General features: G+C 36.7%; 1 protein-coding gene across 1 annotated transcript in view; it reads left to right on the forward strand.

Moving 5' to 3' along the window:
- Positions 1 to 19,903, forward strand: part of SMARCC1 (SWI/SNF related, matrix associated, actin dependent regulator of chromatin, subfamily c, member 1) — a 207,848-nt gene that overhangs the window by 34,609 nt on the left and 153,336 nt on the right. Inside the window, exons 4-6 of the mRNA XM_006868793.1 lie at positions 395 to 476; positions 1,891 to 1,983; positions 4,227 to 4,296. Of these exons, the coding sequence (XP_006868855.1) occupies positions 395 to 476; positions 1,891 to 1,983; positions 4,227 to 4,296 (245 nt within the window). The remainder of the gene's footprint in view (positions 1 to 394; positions 477 to 1,890; positions 1,984 to 4,226; positions 4,297 to 19,903) is intronic.

Consider the following 19,903-nt stretch of genomic DNA (forward strand, 5'->3'; position numbering starts at 1 on the left):
TTTCTGGACATGTGCAGATATGGTCATCTGCTTCTGTTTTTTGGACATCTTCAGGGGTTATCTGTGGACTTAATACTTAGATGGGTGTGTATTTTGGTATTTTTTATGCTTTCTGAATGCCTCCAGGTACATGCGATCAGGAAATGGGCTTCTCTTTTCACTCTTCTTCCTGAGAAGTTTCAAGATAGCACTGTTGGTTGTTTCTACGTAACTCAGAATTTAATTTTTCGCCTATTTCCTCTTTTGTCTGCTTGCTTCGCTCCACAATTCCCTTTCAGGCCCTTTTTCTAGTTAGAAACAGTTCAAGGGCGGCTGTGGCCGTTTGGTTTTAATTTGAAACTGTCTCTTTAAATTTTGAGGTGCAAAACAAATTAACTAATGCTTTCTCTTTTAGGCGGAGGTTTGATTTACAAAATCCGTCCCGAATGGATCGAAATGTTGAAATGTTTATGAATATTGAAAAAACATTGGTGCAGGTAACTTGGATTATTTTTTAAAAAATTAATATACTTTAGTTTTAATATTGACCGTATTGGATTTCCAAAAGATCACAAAGAAACATTTCTGAAATCTTTTATTTTTATGGGATTTTGGGCATTAGAGCTACAAACTATAATTAATCTTGTTATTTTAAGAATAACTTCTGATGGAGCAGTCTCATATTGTTCTTTATTTTATATAATCCACTATTTTAATCTCACATTGATGTATCATACTCATTTTAGTAGCCACTTGTTTATATAGTGATTTTCTTTAGATTTTTTCTTTGTTCAATAAATGTCTTGTTTATCTAAGTAGATTTATAACCTGGAGGGAAGAACAATTAATTTTATTTTAGCTTCTATTTCATAATATTTTTATTGCTCTGTGAATTAACTTTACCACAGTGGAAGGGGTAGGGTATAGCTGGCAAAAATTCACCTAGGTATTAACTTTAATTTGGTATCTGGAATTGGTTTGCTCCATGGACCAGTGACTAAAGAAATAATTGGGTGATTTTTGTTTGTAGATTGATATTTTGTGCTATGATCTAAAGAGTTTATATACACATTTTAGCTATTCCTATATTTAAGATTGGTCTTGTTTAGTACCGTCCAGTTGATTCCAACTCTCACTTACCCTCTCTAGGGTTTGTAGAGAGTGGCTGGTGAGTTTGAACCATTGACTTTGTAGTTCAAACTGACCTTGCAGTCCAGTACTTTATCCCAGAATGCCACATCACGATTTTGTTCTAAGATTACAAGTGGGAAAAATGAGCTATTATCCATTGTCTTTATTTTCTATTAAATAAATAAGGAGCCTCTGGTAGCATAGTGGTTACGAATCGGGCTGCAAACCTTAAGGTCAGTAGTTTGAAACTACCAGCCACTCCTCAGGAGAAAGATGAGGCTTTCTGCTCCTGTGAAGATTTATAGCCTAGGAAACCCTGTACAGGGTCGCTGTGGGTCGGAACTGACTCAGTGGCACTTAACAACAATAGCAAGAAATTGCATGATGAGTCAAATGGGTGCTTTTTTTCCTTCCCACGTAAAAGATATAGCTTAAAACACTACATTAGATTGTTTAGCTGTAGGTTTAGCTACAATGAACAAGAATAATTAATCAGGGCAATATGGAACCTTAATTTTGATGCTGAATTCCTGTAGGTCATGAGTTTCAACATTTTCAACATTTTATGTCCAGGTGTACCTAATTGAAGAGAAGGAATGTGGGGTTAGCCTTATGATGAGGCATGTTTTACCTTGCGATGTGGCTTTTATATTCTGATCCAAAATAAAACTTCCCATTTTAAGAAGTATGACTTTTGAATACCAGCTTTTGCCAGTGTATGAATAATGTGGCATTGTTCCAAAGCAAAGAGAATTTCAAAGTCTTTTCTTTCTTCCGCAGAACAATTGTCTGACCAGACCCAACATCTACCTCATTCCAGACATTGATCTTAAGTTGGCTAACAAGTTGAAAGATATCATCAAGCGGCATCAGGTAATAGACACAGTCACTTCAGAAACACGAAATATTATTCAACCTCTTACAAATATCAACTCTGATACCTTTTGATTTCTCTTTATTGCTACATTAAAATTGTTTTATGTCATTGGGTTTTTGCAGTATGAGGTGTTTTCATTCCATTTGTCTTCATTTCTTAGCCTAGATAGCATAGCAGCATTAGCCTAGAGTACCATCATTGATTTGGAGTCGTTTTTGTCTTAGTTGCCATTGAGTTGATTCCAACTCATTGCAACTCCATGTATGTCAAAGTAGAACTGTGCTCCACAAGGCTTTCAATATGCATTTGTATATCTACTTGTATTTTTTTCAGAAGTACACCACTAGGCCTTTTCTTTCAACGTGCTTCTAGATGTAGTTGAATACCAGCCTTTTGGTGAGCAGCCAAATGTTATTAACCCACTTGTCTTAATACAGATAATTCCTATAGTTAAGGAAATCAGTGTGTCTTCATCACAAAAATTGGCATCAAATAAGTTTGAGTTACTTTTTAAAATTACCACAAATTTTCTCCCCCCTCCCATAAGCTTGCTTTGTCTTGATATACATTGATATATATCTGCACTGTGTTGTATTTCCTCTAGCTCCATTTTTAGGCTGAGACATTGGATATTTGTAGACTATAGGTTTGTGATCATAGGCAGCAAAACTGTAATTAAATCTGTGAATATGGGTAAACCCAGGAATTAGAGGAAACCCAGGTAGAAGATACTTTTCTTAAACAATGTTGTTTGAATAGCAAAGTTTTAGCAATCCTTAGGACTGGTTGAGAAACCCTATCAAGTTTTTTATCTATTGGACAAGAGAATTTAAGTTGAATTATGGTTTTAGTATTTATTAAACTATTTTACAAGTTCTTAAAGGTTTCTAATACTGTTTACAATTAGGATTTACCAAAGAGAAAGGTAATATAACTATGATGTCAAATCAGGCAAACTGAAAGTCTAGTATTTATTTTTATCATCATTATGATTTTGAATAAATCGTTTTTTTCTCTGTTGGACTCTGTTTAGTCAAATATCATCCGGTTTGTATGTAGCCCTATCTTAGAGCCCAAGGCCCTAGACCTGTGGCGATTCACTTTGTGATGATTTGGCAGTTACTTTTGGAGTTTGTTAGTTGCTGTTGAGCTGATCCTGACTCGTGGTGAGGTGACCCCTTGTGTATCAGAGTAAGATCTGTTCCCCACAGTGTTTCAAGGATAACACTGCTCAGAAACATATTGCCAGGCTTTTCTTTTGATTTGCCTCTGTGCGAGTTTGAACTGCCAACCTACAGGCTAATATTAAACTGCTTATGCCACTCAGGGATTAAATTCACCCATTTTAAGTTTATAGTTTGATAAACTCTGACAATTTTATACAGTTGTGTAACTATCACTGTAACCAATATAACATTTCCATAATGTTAGAAGTCCTCGTGGGAACCCTGGTGATGAAGTGGTTAAATGCTTGACTGCTAACAAAAAGGTTGGAGTTCAAATTCTCTAATAGGTCATTGGGAGCAAAGATCTGGCAGTCTGCTCTGGTGAAGGTTACAGTGTAAAAACCTCTTTGGGGTGATTCTCCTCTCTCTTAAAAGAGTTTGCTATGAATCTTAAGAGACTTGATTGCCCACAACAACAGCAACAATCAAAGTCCCTTATGCTCCTTTGCAGTCAGTCTCTCACAGCCCTTGAGCTGCTTTCTTTTACTCTGATTCTGCAGGGCTCTTAACTAAAGTCCTCTTCATAATCCCTTTCCTGTACCCTGGTCTATCCTCCCCATCCATCAAGCCTCATCTTGGCATGTCCTTCACTAGAACTCAAGATAGACACATTACTGAAACAGGATCTCTACTGAGAGATAATGTAGAAGGTTAACTAGGCATTTGTATACATTTTCTATACAAAAATGAAAACTCTGTATATTGGCAGTTTGTGTTTTTTTGTGTTTTTTTTTTTACCAGTGTCCTCCTTTCCCTCAATTTAGAATGTTATTGTCTTAATACTTTAATTGGGTCCTGGCCTGGTGTTGTAGGATGAGCACTTACCAGCCACTTCTCGATAACCCTATACAGGGTAACTATGAGTCAGAACTGACTCAGTGGTACTTCACAGTTTCCTTATAAGTGTAACAATGGGGCTTTTGTATACTTTTTGGTGAGTATTTATTTGACATCTCATAGTTTATGATTGCAGTGTACTGTATTTTTACATTTCTTGTTCATTTGCTTTCCAGGGTACATATACTGATGAGAAGTCAAAAGCTTCCCACCACATATATCCATATCCTTCCTCACAAGAGGATGGTAAGTTAGTTTTTTGGTTGACAACTGCTCATCTCATACTCCATTAGGTTTTGAATTCTGTCAACAGAGGTTTAAACTATATAACCAGCTTTGTTTTGAGAAAGAGAATTTGAAATATTAAATTAATTCCAGAGTTTATATAAGTATACATTTTTCTTTAGTGAGAATTATGCCACTTTTGTTGATTGGGACTATGAATTTTATTATTTTTACACTCAGTATTTTTGTTGAATAAATAGTTTGAAGTTTACTAAAGTTATGTTTCATCATATAAGACACATTAAATATAATTTACTGAAAGATTAATTTTGTGTTGTTCAACTTTCTAACCATTATTTCTCCATTTTGCTGCTGCTGTTGTGTGTTTGATGCCATAATTAGACCTAATCCAAGGCCATGTAGATTTTTTCCTAGGTTTTCTTTTAAGAGAAAAAGGTTCTTCTTTTTGCTAATCATAATCAAAGACCTGTTGTTAGGTGTAGGCGTACTTTTTGCATCAGTCTTGGTAAATGATTTCTATGGCTATTGCTTTTTCAAAAGTAAAAGACATCGCAATATAGAAGGAGATCTCTGGGGAAGGAAGACCAGCTTACTGGTTTTTTTAATAGGACTGCACAGCAGGAATTTGGTTTGGTGAATTTACAGTGGTTTAGATTCTTACACTCTGCTCTTCAGATCCTAAAAAGTGTTATTTATTAGCAGAATTCATTACACTTAAGTATATTGCCACTTGCTAAACATTCTGTAAAAGGGTTGAGGTACAAAATTAAATATGAATTATTATTATTATTGGTTTATGCATCTGTTTTGAAGAAAAATCGATTAGTAGCAGAGCTGTAGGTTGATCACTCATCCATTGACAGCTTGAATCGTTTACTCAGTGCTATATTAAACAGTGCATTGAAGATAAATTCATAGTTCCAAGCTTCCTAAAAATTTAATTGAAAATTACAAAATATTTGAGACGCTGTTTTGGAACAGGTCACCCCTTTATTGACAAGCATAAAATACATCACATTTTCTGTCTGCTGATGCTGTAAATTCAATACCAATTCTCCAGCCACATCAGTTATGAGCATAAAGTATATCACGTAACCTCAAATCTGTGACAGTGAAAGGCTTAAACAAGAATGGATGCTGCTAGAGTAATGCAGTGTCCTTCAGTGTGACGTGACAACTGAGCATCCATTTCCCTTCCCCTCAGGTGTTGTCTTCAGCATGTTAGAGCAATGAGGAATGGTTTTAGTCTCATAACCAAGTTAGACTGAAGACATTGGCCACATAATACATAAGCTTTTTTTTTTAACTCTATCTTGGGCAACTGTTCTCTTGTAAATACTTTGTAGCTTTAAAAAGTAGTCACTGGCCTAAACTGGAAGAACTTATGATGTCTTCTCAGTTAAGCATGTGAATGAATGGAGGGAGGTAAACAAAAAATAAAATTTCATAGTATGAGGTGTGATAGGGGAGCTGCAAAATCAAAAGAAAAGAAAAAAAGAAACAAAGCTTTTTCTAGCTACAGTATAGGTTATTCTGATGTTAAGATAGCATCACATGGTGTACTTCTGAGTCTATTCTCGAGATATTTTGTTGTCCTTATTTCTCTCTGTTTTATGTTGTTGTTAAGTGCCATTGAGTTGGTTCCAACTCGTAGCTATCCTGTATAGGGTTTCCACGGAGCAGCTGGTGAGTTTGAACCACCAACCTTGAGGTTCAAACCAACCCTGTGGTCAAGTGCTTATTCTATAGTGCTACATCAGGATTCTTTTATAGATCTGTTCAACTTGTGGCACTTGGGTCATCTGGGTTTTAATCACATAGTTAAATTGGAGATTAGTGATCTTAGAATATCGAGACAAATGGTGCCATTACAGTTAATATTTACTTGATAAATTCTTGTTGTAAATGAAACCTTAGGTGGTTTTAGAGGTTGACTAATCTGTAGGAAAATGAATTGTAAAAAAGAATACACTGTCTTGACATGGTCTGTCATTAGGTCCCATAATTGTTCCTGGCCAGTGAACCATATCCCTAACTGGACCTACAGAACATCTTACTGGAGGGTCATGGGCCAAATCACTAAGTTCCTTATTAATCCATTTCATTCAGTGCCATGGTGGTGGTGGTTATGTGCTGTGGAGTCGGTTTCTACTCAGAGCGACCCAGTACAGGGTTTGCGAGGCTGTAAATCTTTATGGGAGCAGAAAGCCTCATCATTCTCCTGCGGAACAACTGGTAGTTTAGAACTGCTGACCCTGAGGTTCACAGTCCGATTCGTAACCACTACGTCTCTGCTTTTTGTCTGGCTCTGCACTATCTCGTGTGTGTTCCAGGATCCATCCGAACTCTAGATTACCCAGGGAGCAGGGAAGGATTGATTGTGTTTGCATCTCACACTGGCTTTGCTAGATACAGGCGTGTAGCATTGAGGAGAAGCAGGTCTTGCAAAAATCTTATAGCTGCTAACAGGAGGTGTAGCTCTCCAATGACTTAGGGGCAGTTTTGCCTGTATGAATTATTTTATTTTGAAGTGAGAAATAGAAGACCTGCAAGGATGCAACAGTTAAGTCTTTTGGTGACCATGCAGTGCATGTATAGAAGAACACAGATTATGTCAGCAGTCTGACCAGTACAATTGTGATAGGTGTTAACAGGCAAAGATAATCAGACAATTCCCACATGCTTAAAAGAGAAGAAAAATTATTTGCTAAATTTAAGGTTCAGAGGAATATTTAAAAAGGAAATATAAAATCTTTGCAACTGAGATACGTTACAACATTGAGTTTTATAAAATGCAGTTAAAATTATGCCTATAAAGAAATGTACTTCTTTCAATAGACGTATTAGGAGAAGAAAGGCTATAAAAAATCAGTGATCCAGACATATTCCACATGAAGTTAGAAAAATGTAAATTTCCACCTAAACTGCAATAAAAAGTAAAATAAAAATTATGGAAAGTAAAGTTGGAAAAATACCAAATTTAACATAAAGACAAGAACAAAAATTAATGAAATAGAAAATACTGGAAAAGCAAGATGCTCAGCCATTTCAAAAGGGTTCTTGGAAAAGAATGGAATATTGTTGAATAGGAAGGAGAATCAAAAAACAAATATCAAGAATACTTGAGTATTCAGACATTAGAAAAAATTATAAGTTATTACAAGTAGTATGCCTATAAATTTAGATTAAACAGGCAAATAAATGTCTAAAAAATAAAAAGGATGAGCAGTAAGAAATCGAAATTCTAAATAGTTGTGTATGTCTGTTAACAAAATTGATTCTGTCATTTAACAACTGTTCTCAAAATGCAATTCAAATCACAGACAGCTTTGCTAATGAATCTCATCATACATTTAAATGAAAAAGTAACCAGCTTTTCTTAATTGAATGAATGCATCCCAACATTTTTGTGTGTGTGTGAAACTTTTTAATTGTGAATTAATTCAAAGTTTACTGAGAATTGTTAGCACCTAACGACATTTCAACTGTATTTAACATTTTGAAGTATTAGACTGTTTTCCAAAGAAACTACAGCCATTTTAAATCCTCGCTAACAATGTATGAGGTTCTAGTTAATCTCAGCTGCACTTGTTATTAATTGTCCTTTTTTTTTTTTAAATTCTGTTTTGTGCATTTTCTTTCTCTCCATGAAAGTTTACACAAGTTAGGTTCGTATTTGATAATTTCCAACAAATTGTTCAGTGTTCAATATTTCAACATTCTTCTCAACTGTGTTCCATTCCTGGTTCTCTAGTTTCCTTGTCCCCTTCTTATCTTTCTCATGATTTAGAGTAAATAAATGTTAACCTTTCCGTCTCATCAGATTTATTTCATTTATTTATTTTAAAGCATTTATTGTGAATTAAGGGATAGTTTACAGGGCAGATCATCAATTTTGCATTCAGCCAATCATATTTTGTTTCATTGCAATGATTACATTCCTCTTTATGCACCATTAGTTAACAATATTTGCCTCTATTTCCTCTTTCCTTTTTTTTTTTTTTAATGTACAAAGAACACACAGAAAATATATATTCATTTAAACCACCAAAGGGCACATTTTGCAAGCCAGTTTCCTGCCCCCCCCCCCCCGTAGGTACGTAGCATTTCTCATTTTATGGGTTGAGAGTCAGCTGCTCGCTCTCTCTTTGAGACATTGTCACTTTTCTGGTTAGGATCCCATGCTCTTCCCTTTTGATGATCCTAGGGTCCTCTGTTCTTGGAAAAAAAAATTAACTACTCCCCCCTTTTTTCACATCTTCTACCTTTATAGTTGTAATATTTGCAATAATTCATGATAACAATTACTCACTGTTGAATCAAAAGAATCCTACCCCTTCTCCTTTCCCCAGACCCATCTGGACATGAGGAAAACTATTCAGTGAGGATTCTACCATGCTCCCTCATTCTGACTAAGCACACTCTTGACAGCTTATAAGCCAGCCACTTTATGCCTTTATAGTCCCCCAGTTTTGTGAGCCATTGTCTACGTTGCCTGTCCATATCAACCCTGTGTACTGAGGGCATAGGCTTGATCCTTGATCTGATGAATCCTTCCCTCTCGGTTGGAATTTTGAGCAGCAACATCCATAAGCAAAGGTCAAATTCATCAAATTGTAGGCATTTACATGTGTTTCTTGTACCAGACTTTTTTATCTTCCTCTAGTTGAGTTCTGATCGTGAAGCCAGCCAAGCTAGGTCAGATGGGTACTATGTGCAAGGTTGGATATTCTTGCGTGCCTCCCCCCACTTCAGTCCAGCTGGCCGCTTCACTTGCAGCTCTAGCCTTCAATGGCTAGGTCAGTGTCCATGGGCTTGAGAGTTCCCAAGTCTCCCTAAATTTCAGACCAGCCATCCCTTCCTCTTCTCTCTCTCATCTCAGGGTTGGTGGGTGCCTTTGGAACATGGGCAGACTTAGCCCATGTCTTCATTGCTGCATTACCTCCACTTCCACTCACAAGTATACCAAGGCGGTCACCAGCAAGTTTACAAGCCTGCTTATCTTATGTCTTCCCTTTGAGTTTCAGTCTTGGAAGAGGGTTTTCCATGATGGCCTAACTTTTCTTGCCTTGATGGCTCCCAGATGAACAGCTTGTTTGTTCTTCTAACAGTCAAAAACAATCTTTTTGTTTTGTTTTGTTTTGTTTTAAAAATCCTGTTGGTCTTTCTTTCAAGAAGTATCTTCTGTTCCTGTAGCTGCTCCGGGTTGGTCTGCATGCCCTTTCAAGTGGGATTGTCCCCACCTCAGGAGATTCTGGGTGGGGCTCAGGATTCCACTCCCGTGCTCTACAAAGGCTTTACAAGAAGCCTCTTTCACTGGGCAAATTCTAGTACCCCTTTTAGCTTATCTAATCAGTTACAGGCTGAAGATGGGTATATAAGCTTTCTGTAATCATATTTCACAATATTCCTTTTTATCACATTTAAATGTCTATATTATAGTAGGAGGCAGGGGAAACCAATATCTAAACAGTCAAGCATCTCAACATTATTTCCCCTTTACCACCACGCCTCACCCAAGCCATGGTATTTTCAGTAACCTCATATGCATGTGAAAACTGGACAGTGAATAAGGAAGACCATAGAAGAATTGATGCTTTTGAGTTATGGTGTTGGAGGAGAATATTCAAAGTGCCATGGGCTGCCAAAAGAACCAATAGATCCGTTTTGGAAGAAGTGCAGCCAGAGTGCTCCTTGGAGGCCAAGATGGTCAAACTTCGTCTCTTATACTTCGGACATATCGTCAGGAGGGACCAGTCGCTGCAGAAGGATATCATGTTTGGTAAAGTGGAGGGTCAGAGAAAAAGAGGAAGACCCCAACAAGATGGATTGACCAGTGGCAGCACCGATGGACTCAAGCGTGGCAACACTAGTGAGATTGGCTCAATATTGGGCAGTGTTTCATTCTTCTGTTTATAGGTTCACTATGAGTTGGTACTGACTCTATGGCACCTAACAACAACAACAAAACCTATTCAGAGTATGTCTTGATGCCTCTTACGTGTCACAGAGCCGTATTGTTCCAAGGTTGAATATGTATCACTATTTTACCTGTATCCCATTTAGCCCATGCAAGCCTCCCTAAGTCTTGTCCTCCTTGTTCACCCACTCCCATCTCCCTTGAGTATTTGCCCTCCTGAGCATAACCTGAGCTATCATGTGTCTGTCTTCTAACCTGTGTCTTACTATTACTCCCTCCCAACCCTGGCAACCATCAGAGAATTTTTCTTTTAGTATGGAAATCTTAAGCTTTTACAGTAATGGTCTTAGCAATATTTCCCCTTTTTAGACTAATTTCACTCAGCATAATGCCCTCAAGGTTCATCTATGTTATGAGGTGTTTTGAAGCTTCATCATTATTCTTCAAGGTACATTATGTATATGTACCAAAGTTTGTTTACCAATTCTTCCATTTTGGGGCACTTAGGCTGAGCTGTGGATTAATGTGCTGGATTGCAAAGTCGTTAGAACCGCAAAGTTGGTGGTTCAAGCTCCCCATCCACTCCTTGGAAACCCTGTACTGGGTCCCTGTGGGTTGGAACCGACTCGAAGGCACTTAACAACAACAATAAGGTTGTCTCCATCTTTTTCCTACTGTGAATAGTGCTGCAGTAAACATTGGTGTGCATATTTCTACTCTTGTTCTGACTCATATTTCTTCTTGTGATTATACACCAAGTAGAGGAATGGCTGAATCATATTCTATTTCCGTCTTTCCAGAGTGGTTGAACCATTTTACAGTCCCACCAGCAATGCAGAAGGGTCCTAGTCTGTCGACACCCTTGCCAGCATTTATTGTTCTCTGATTTTATCAACTTCCCTGTTATTGTTGGTGTGAGATGATAGCTCATTGTTTTGATGTGAAAAATTCTGATGGCTAATGAAGGAACTCTAGTAGCGTAGTGGTTGCAAGTCAGGCTGCTAACCTCAAGGTCGGCAATTCGAAACTACCAGCTGTGCTGTGGGAGAAAGATGAAGCTTTTTGCTCCTATGAAGATTTACAGCCTCAGAAACCCTATACAGGGTCACTATGAGTTGGAACTGATTCCACGACATACCACCACCATCACCAATGGCCAGTGATCGTGAACATTTCTTATGTTTATTGGCTGCCCGAATGTCTTCCTCAGTGAAACATTTTTTCCCAGTGTGGGATCCCTTTTTATTTTTTTGATGAAATCTTTTTGTGCATTTGTGCTTTTTAATATGTCCCTGTCATCTATTTTGTCTTCTATTGTTTGTGTGATTTTTGTAATATTTGATATTTTGTGTGTGCCTTATACTATAGCTCTTAAATTTGTCTCCAATTTTCTGTTGATGGACTTTATAGTTCCAGAATTTACATCTACGTCTTTAATTCATGCTGAGATAGTTTTTGTATATCGTGTGAGGTAAATGTCTTGTTTCATTCTTTTGCATATTGATTTCCAGTTTTTCCAGCACCATTTGTTGCAGAGACTCTCTCCCATTTAATGGCTCTGGCTTTTGGTCAAAGATCAGTTGACTGTATGTGGCTAGATTTATTTCTGGCTTCTCAATTCTGTTTCATTGCTCTATCTGTCTTTCATTGCATCATTACTGGGCTGTTTTGACCAGGTAGTAAATTTTCAAATCGGGGCTTCAGAGGCCTTCAACTGGTGTTTCTTCTTAAGCAGTGCTTTGCTTATCTGCGGTCTCTTTCCCTTCCATATAAAAGTTCCTAATCATTTTTTCCATCTCTTTAAAAAGAACATTACTGGAATCTGGATTGGAATTGCATTATATCTGTAGATTGCTTTGGATATTATTGACATTTCACAATTTTGGGTCTTCTTAACCTTGCACATTGTATATTCTTCCAGTTTTGTATATCTCTTTTGGTTTCTTGTAGTAGTGTTTTGTAGTTTTCTATATGTAGGTCTTTTGTTTCTCTGATTAGATTTATTCCTTAATAATTCATCCTTTGGGTGGCTATTGTCAGTGATATTGTTTCCCTAATTTTCTTCTCAGAACTGTCTTATTATTATAGAAGTATCCAGTTGATTTTTGTATGTTGAACTTGTACCCTGCCACTTGGCTGAGTCTTCCATTGAGTTCCAGTAAATTTTTTTTTTTTTTGCTGAGTCTTTGGGATTTTCTCTGTATAAGATCATATCATTTGCAGATAGAGTTGTATTTCATCTTTGCCAGTTTGGATGCCTTCAATTTCCCTGTGTTGCATTATAGATTTAGATAAGAATTCCAACACAATATTGAATAGGAGTGATGATAAAAGGCATCCATGTCTGGTTCTTGTTCACAAAGGTAATGCTGTCAGTTTCTTTCCATTGAGAGTAATGTTGGCTGTTGATTTTATATGTATGTTCTTAATTATGTTGAGTTTTCCTTCAATTCCTACTTTGTTGAGTCTTGTTATTGGGAATGTTTGTTAGTTTGTCAAATGCCTTTTTCCATATCCATTGATACAATCATCTGGTTCTTTTCCTTTTTAAAATTTATATGGTGGATTATGTTGATTGCTTTTCTAATATTGAACCATCCTTACATCCGTGGTATGAATCCTGCTTCTTCGCGATGTATATTATTTTTTTGATATGTTGTTGCATTCTACTGACTAAGATTTTGTTGAGAATGTTTGTATCTATGTTCATGAGGAATATTGGTTTATAATTTTCTTTTTTAATGATGTCTTTCCCTGATTTTGGTATGAGGATTATGCTTGCTTCATAAAACGTATTAGGATGTTTTCTATCCTTTTATATATTCTGGAATAATTTGAGTAGAACTGGTGACAGCTCTTCTCTGAATGTTTGATAAAACTTACCAGTGAAGCCATCTGGGCCTCTCGATTTTTTTCTGATTGGGACTTTTGTGATGACCTGATGAATTTCTTCTTTTATTGTAGATCTATTCAAGTTTTCTACTACATTCTGTGTAAATTTAGGTAGGTTGCATTTTTCTAAAAATGTATCCATCTCCTTCAGATTTCCAAATTTGTTCGGATACAACTCTTTAAAATATTGTTACTACCCTTTTTATTTCTCTTGGTTCTGTTGTGATGTCAACCATGTGGTTTCTTATGTGTTTTGTTTCTTCTGCTTTTATTTTGCTAGATTTGCCAGTGGTTTGTCCATTTTATTAATCCTTTCAAAGAATCAGCTTCTTGTCTTGTTGATTCTTTCTATATTTTTTCTGTTTTCTATCTCATTTATATCTGCTCTAATCTTTATTATTTCTTTTCTTCTGGTGACTGTAGGTTTACTTTGCTGGTTTTTGTTTTTTTAATAATTGTAGATGTGTTAATATGTTGATTTGGTTCTTTTGGATGTATGCATTTATTGTTATATATTGTCTTCTCAGCACTATTGTTGTGTCCCACATGTTTTGGTATGTCGTATTTTCATTCTCATTTGTGTCTAGGAATTTTGTAATTTCACTTTTTATTTGTACTACTTCCCAGTAACTTTTAAGCAAGGTGTATTGTTCAGTTTTCCTGTATTTGATTTTATTTCCTTGATTTTTTTGTTCATTTCTTAATTTTATAGCATTATGAGCTGAGAATATGCTTTTTAGTATTTTGATGTTTTTAAATTTGTGGAGACTTGCTTTGTGGCCTAACACATGGACTATTCTGGAGACTGTTCCATGATACTAGAAAAGAATGTGTAATGTGCTTTTGGTTGGTTGAATGCTGTATAGAAATCTGTGAGGTCAAGTTGTTTGATTATTTTGTGGGCTCTTTTGTTGGGAGCGTAGATACTATGAATATTTCTTCTTGTTCAATTGACTCTTAAACCATGAAATAATGTCCTTCTTTGTCTTAAGCTGGTTTTTGCTTAAAAGTTTGTTTTATCAGAGATTAGTATTGCCACTGCTGCTCGTTTTTAATTGTAGTTAGCTTGGTGTCTTGTTTTACATTGTTTAATTTTTTTACCTATTTTTGTCTTTGTCAGTTGTGTCTCTTATAGACATCCTATTGAAGGATCTTGTTTTCTTAGTCATTGTCTCTTGACTGGTGTGTTTAATCCATTGACATTCAGTATAATTATCAATAGATACCAGTTAATTATTGTAATTATGCTTCATTTTTGAGGTGCTTGTTCTGCATGCTTTCCTATGCTGAGTTCATTTTTTCCTTGCTTTCTCTTGTCAATTTTTTCGTAGTTTCAATATTTCCATGTTCTTCATGGATTTTCCTTTTCTTGATATGTTCTAAAGTATTAACTTTCTTTGAGGTTACCCTTGTTGTGATGTTAGCCTATATTTTGTTAATTTCTTCTTCCTTTTGTAAAACAGTCTGTTTTATCCTAAAATGTGCCTTACTTCCTTACTATCTTGATCTTTGTTCCTATACTTTTCCCTTCTTTCACATTATAGTTGTTTTGATTATAGACTGAACTCCCAGATCATCTCATGTCATTCTTGTAGTTTATTTTTCCTGTTCTGGACTATTTCATCTCTCAGCTGAGTTTCCGATGGTATTGCCACATATGTTAATCTCTGGTTGTTGTTTGGTTCTCAGTCCAAAGAAATCCCTTTAGTATATTTTGAAACACTGGCTTGTTTTTATAAAGTGCCTTAATTGATGTTTATCCTGTAATCTGATTTTGCCTTTATGTTTTATTGACAACTTTGTTGGGCATATGATTCTTTATTGGCATATGTTTTTGTCCCACATTTTTGTGTATGTCTCCCCATTGCCTGCATGGTTTTGGCTGACAGATCATAATTTAATCTTATTGACTTGTTTTTGTAGGTAACACTTTTTCTTAACTGCTTTCAGGATTCTTTTCTTCTAATTGAATTTGGAGAGTTTGATTATACTATGTCTTGGTGATTTTCTTTTGGTGTCTGTCCTTACTGGGTGTTTCGTTCAGTTTTTTGAATGCTTATCTTCTTGCCGTTAAGATGTTAGGGAAATTTTCTTCCAGCAACTCTTTGATTATCTCTCCTGTGATTTTCTTTGATTCTTCCTGTTCTGGCATTTCAGTCACCAGTAGGTTATTCCTCTTCATATTGTTCCACATGAACCTTAGACTTATTCAGATTTGGTCATTCTTTTATTTGCTTGTTCTTCCTTCTTTAGTAATATTGGAGAGATTTGTCTTCAAGCTTGCTGATTCTGGCTTCCATTCCTTTAGTTCTACTCCTTTGCCCCTTCAGTGCATTATCCATTTCTGATATTTTAGTACTGATCTTCTGGATCTCTTCTTGCAAGTTTTTTATTTTATTTTTTTATCCAATGGCCTAGGAAACCCTGTACAGGGTCGCTATGGGTCGGACCCGACTCGATGGCACTTAACAACAACAACAATATCTATTTTATTTGATTGTTCCTGTAGTGCTTTTCTGACTTCTTCCTTATTTTCCCTGACCTTTCTGTGGAACATTTGGATGTACCTCTATATCGTTCTCCTTGAATTCTTTTTGAGCAGTTCCAAAGTTTCCCCAACTACAAGTTCTAGTTCTTCTTCTTGGTTGCTTGTTTGAATTACTCTTTTTTCCTGCACATGAGCAGAAATTTTCTGTTAGTTTTTAGTCATTGTGTTGTTGTATTTGTACTAATTAGATGAATGTATTATGGTATATTCTTGAGCTCTGTCCAATTGCCTCTTGGTAGGTGTGATCAGGAGATGGGCTTTTTTTCCCCACTGCTGTTACATCTTACTTCAGAGTGTTTTTAGCAGGTGTTGGTTGTATATGCTGTTCTGATGTATATATAGCAGCTGATATTGACTCTTGCCCAGATGGTGGGATTTTATAGGGTATGATTGTAGCTTGGCTGTATGGCTGCATTTTCTGTGTCTAGTTGGGTAAGACAAGAAAAAAAAGTCTCCCAAGGTACAAGGAGGACCCCAAAAAACCAGATTAGACATCAAAGTCCAAAATCACTGCAAAAAAAAAAAAAGCCAAAATATGAGTAAGACATTAACTAACACCACCTTACACCTTCTCTTGCCTTCAAAGCCATGTGAGAAACTTCAAGATGTTCACTCTGTGCCTTTTGATGTAACTCAAAGTTTGTTTGGGGCCTTTTTTTATCCTCCCTCTCAAGTCCATTTAGCTGTTTCTTATAGTGAGACTCAGCTCAGGGCTGGCCATACCCGCTTTGGAAGACACTCCTATTTCAAGCTCTTCTTGTTGGCTACTCTGCTTTTTCGGTTCTATGCCAGGTGATCCTTGCTGTGCAGATCCTTCTGCATGCATAGCAGAACATTCCCTGGGGTGTCCACTCATTCAGGTTTTCCCTTGGGTCCCTAGATGGAGATGAGTAGACAGAGCAAAAAGAAAAGAACGAAAAAGGTATCTTCACACCTTTATCTCTGCTGATTGGAATGCTCAATCCTGTTAAAAGTGGTTGTGGCGGAACTTGTTGGCTGCACAAAATCAGAAGTCACCTCTTTTCTTGCTTCTGCTCCAGATCTTACTCCTGGTAAGCACTTGATGCCCTTATTTGTCCCTTTATCTGAAGTTCAGAGTTTGGGACCATTCACTGAACCTGTTGCTTCTGGAATTCCGTGTTTCTATTGGTGTAGGTCTGCACAGCCTTTCCTCCAAGTTGCCATCAAACCATATGTGCTTTTTAGAACAATAGAACACTGTTTTCAAGGGTATTCTTTATTTTGTTTGCCACCTTTGCTATTTTCACTAAAATGTGATCCTGAGGTATTTTCATTTTATTTACTGTCCTTTTGGTTTTATCCATCCTCCTGGATGTTACGTGATGCTGTTGTGGTTTTGGTTTGCATTTCTCTAATTGCTGATGATGTAGGGCATCTTTTCATGTAGTTATTGATTCATTTGTATATCTTTTTAAAGAGAAATGTTAATTTAGATCTTGTTTTGTTGTTCTTTTTTATTTTTATTGTGGATTGAGTAAAAGTTTACAGGGCAGATCATCAGTTTTACATTCAACAAATCATACACCTTGTTTTATTACATTGATTATAATCCCCTCCATGTACCATCAGTTAACAGTGTTTCTCTCTATTCACTTTTTTTAAAAAACAAAACAAAAACAGGCATATATAATAATTTACACCACGAAAGAGTGCATTCTGCAAGTTTTCCTCCTGGCCGCCAGCTCTTAGTCCCTCTCTTCCCATGAATCAGCTGCTCCCTCTCTCCATGTCCCTATCTCTACCTCCATCTCTGGGGTCACTGCTTCTCTGGATAAGGTCTTGCATTCCTCTTGTACTTTGCTTGCTTGGTGATCCTAGGGTCCTTTGTTTCTGGACTGTAAGATTAACCACTCTGTTTTTGTTATAGAACTTTTACCTTTACAATTGTGACAGTCACAATTAGTCATGATAACAATTACTTACTATCGAATCATAAGAATCTTATCCCCATCTCTTTTAACAAGACCCATCTACACAAGATGAAAACTATTCAGCCGTGACTCTTCCTTTCCCTGTTGTTGTCCCTGTTGTTGTTGTTATGTGCCATGGAGTCGGTTCCGACTCATAGAGACCCTGTGCAGGGTTTCCGAGGCTGTAAATCTTTACGGGAGCAGACTGCCTCATCTTTCTCCCGCAGAACCGCTGGTAGTTTCGAACTGCTGACCTTGCGGCTCACAGCCCGATTCATAACCACTACGCTACCAGAGATCCTTTGTCCCTACTCACTGTTAAACTAAGCTCAAAAGCTTGTAAGCCAGTCACTTTGTGCCTTTATTGCCCCCTCATTTTAGGTAGCCAGTGTCTAAGTTGTCCATCCCTGCCTACCCTATGTACAGAGGGGAATTCAGATCTTTTGCTCATCTTCTAGTTGGATGTTTTATCTTTAAGTCTTAATAATCCTGTATGTTCTGGATGCTGGTTTCTTATTAGATATGTACTTTATAAATATATTCCCTATACTGTGTGCTCTATTCACCTTCTTGATAGTCGGTTAAATGGTAGAAGTTTGATTTTGATGGAATTTTATTTTCATCCATTTTGCTGCTGCTGTTGCTTGTGTGTTTGATGTCATATTTAAGCTTAAACCAAGACTGAACATTTTTTCATCAATTTTCTTCTAAGAATTTTATTATTTTACTTGTACTTCATAGATCTTTTCGTTAGCAAGTTTGATAGCTGAACATTCGATTTTACTTGTAATTGTTATAATTTTAGCTGTAACATTTGCTATAAGGTAAGCAGTAGTACCCTACCTCTATAGTTTAGTTTATTTAGTATTTCTTTAATCCTTGATCTGTTGTATAATAGCTACTAGCTGCCACTAAATGGAGACGATGGCTAGTTTGTATGATAGGTAACTAATTCTTGTTTCTTCAGTATAGAGAACATTTAGATTCTGAAGTTTTTGAAAGAATTGCTGTTTACATGTCATTAGAACTGTGATGTTTACGTCTAGCTATGTAATAACTCCTTATTTGTGCTAGTTTTATGTTTCTCATTTGTTTAATATAACTTAGTTTACCACATTGATGCTTGCTTGGTATGAGTATCAGTAGTGAGAATAAGGTTTTGATTTTTAATATGTAAGGCAATTTTTTTATGTAGTGTAGTTCTACACATTTTAGAATTTACACTAGAGTAAACTGGCTGTCAAATATATGTTGACTCTGTAGTGTCCTGTGCTAGGCCCCTTGGTGTGGGTGTGTACTGTCAAGCCTACTTGTAGTGACTGTTTAGAGTTTATAAGTCTTTTCTTTCTCTCGTGCGCTGGACCCCTTATATAGACATTTTGATTAAGTGTGCAGGTAATGACAATACTAATTAGAGTACATTAAAAACCATGTTGCAGTATGAGAATTTAATATTAAAGCAGTGGGCCTTAAGACAATTAGTATTCCAAATTCAGAGTATTGGCATGTCCATTTTCTTCTCTGAAGACTCTGAACTCAGAATCCTTTTTTGGCCTTTCTAATTTCTGGTTGTTACTGTTGTTGTTGTTGTTAAGTGCTATTGAGTCGGTTCTAACTCATAATGACCTGTATGGGGTTTCTGAGTGAGTGGATAGTGAGCTTGAATGGCTGGCCTTGCAGTTCAAACCAACTTTGTAGTCCATCGCATTAACCCACAGTGTCACACCTAGGTGCCATCAAGTCAGTTCTGATTCATAGATTCTGCCTGATCCTACGTCATCCTCACAGTTGTTATGTTTGAGCTCATTGTTGCGGCCGCTATGTCAGTGTATCTCAGTGAGGGTCTACCTTTTTTTCTCTAACTCTCTACTTTCCCAAGCATGATGTTTTTTTTTTTTTTTTAAATTAATGTTTTATTGTGAATTATGTGATAGCTTACATGGGAAAAAATTAGTTTTACATTCATCCTATCGTATATTGTTTCATTGCCATGGTTATCATCAAACAACCAAAGGGTATATACCCTACAAGCCTGTCCCCCGGTTGTCAGCACACAGCCCCTCTCCCTCTGGGTCTAAAGTCCCCAGCTCCTCCATCGCTCCATGTCATTGTCTCTGCCTCCACCTCAGTCATCACTGCTTCTCTGGGTAGGGTCCTGCTCTCTGCTCTTCTCCCTTGGTGGTCCCAAGGACCTCCGCTCCTAGACTGAAAAGTTAATCACTCCTCTCCTTGCTACAAAACATCTACCTTTACATTCTAACCCTCTCAATCAGTCCTGATAACAATTATTCACTATAGTATCACAAGAGACCTCTC

Source organism: Chrysochloris asiatica, unplaced genomic scaffold, assembly GCF_000296735.1.
Source record: "Chrysochloris asiatica unplaced genomic scaffold, ChrAsi1.0 scaffold00124, whole genome shotgun sequence".
Classification (NCBI taxonomy): domain Eukaryota; kingdom Metazoa; phylum Chordata; class Mammalia; order Afrosoricida; family Chrysochloridae; genus Chrysochloris; species Chrysochloris asiatica.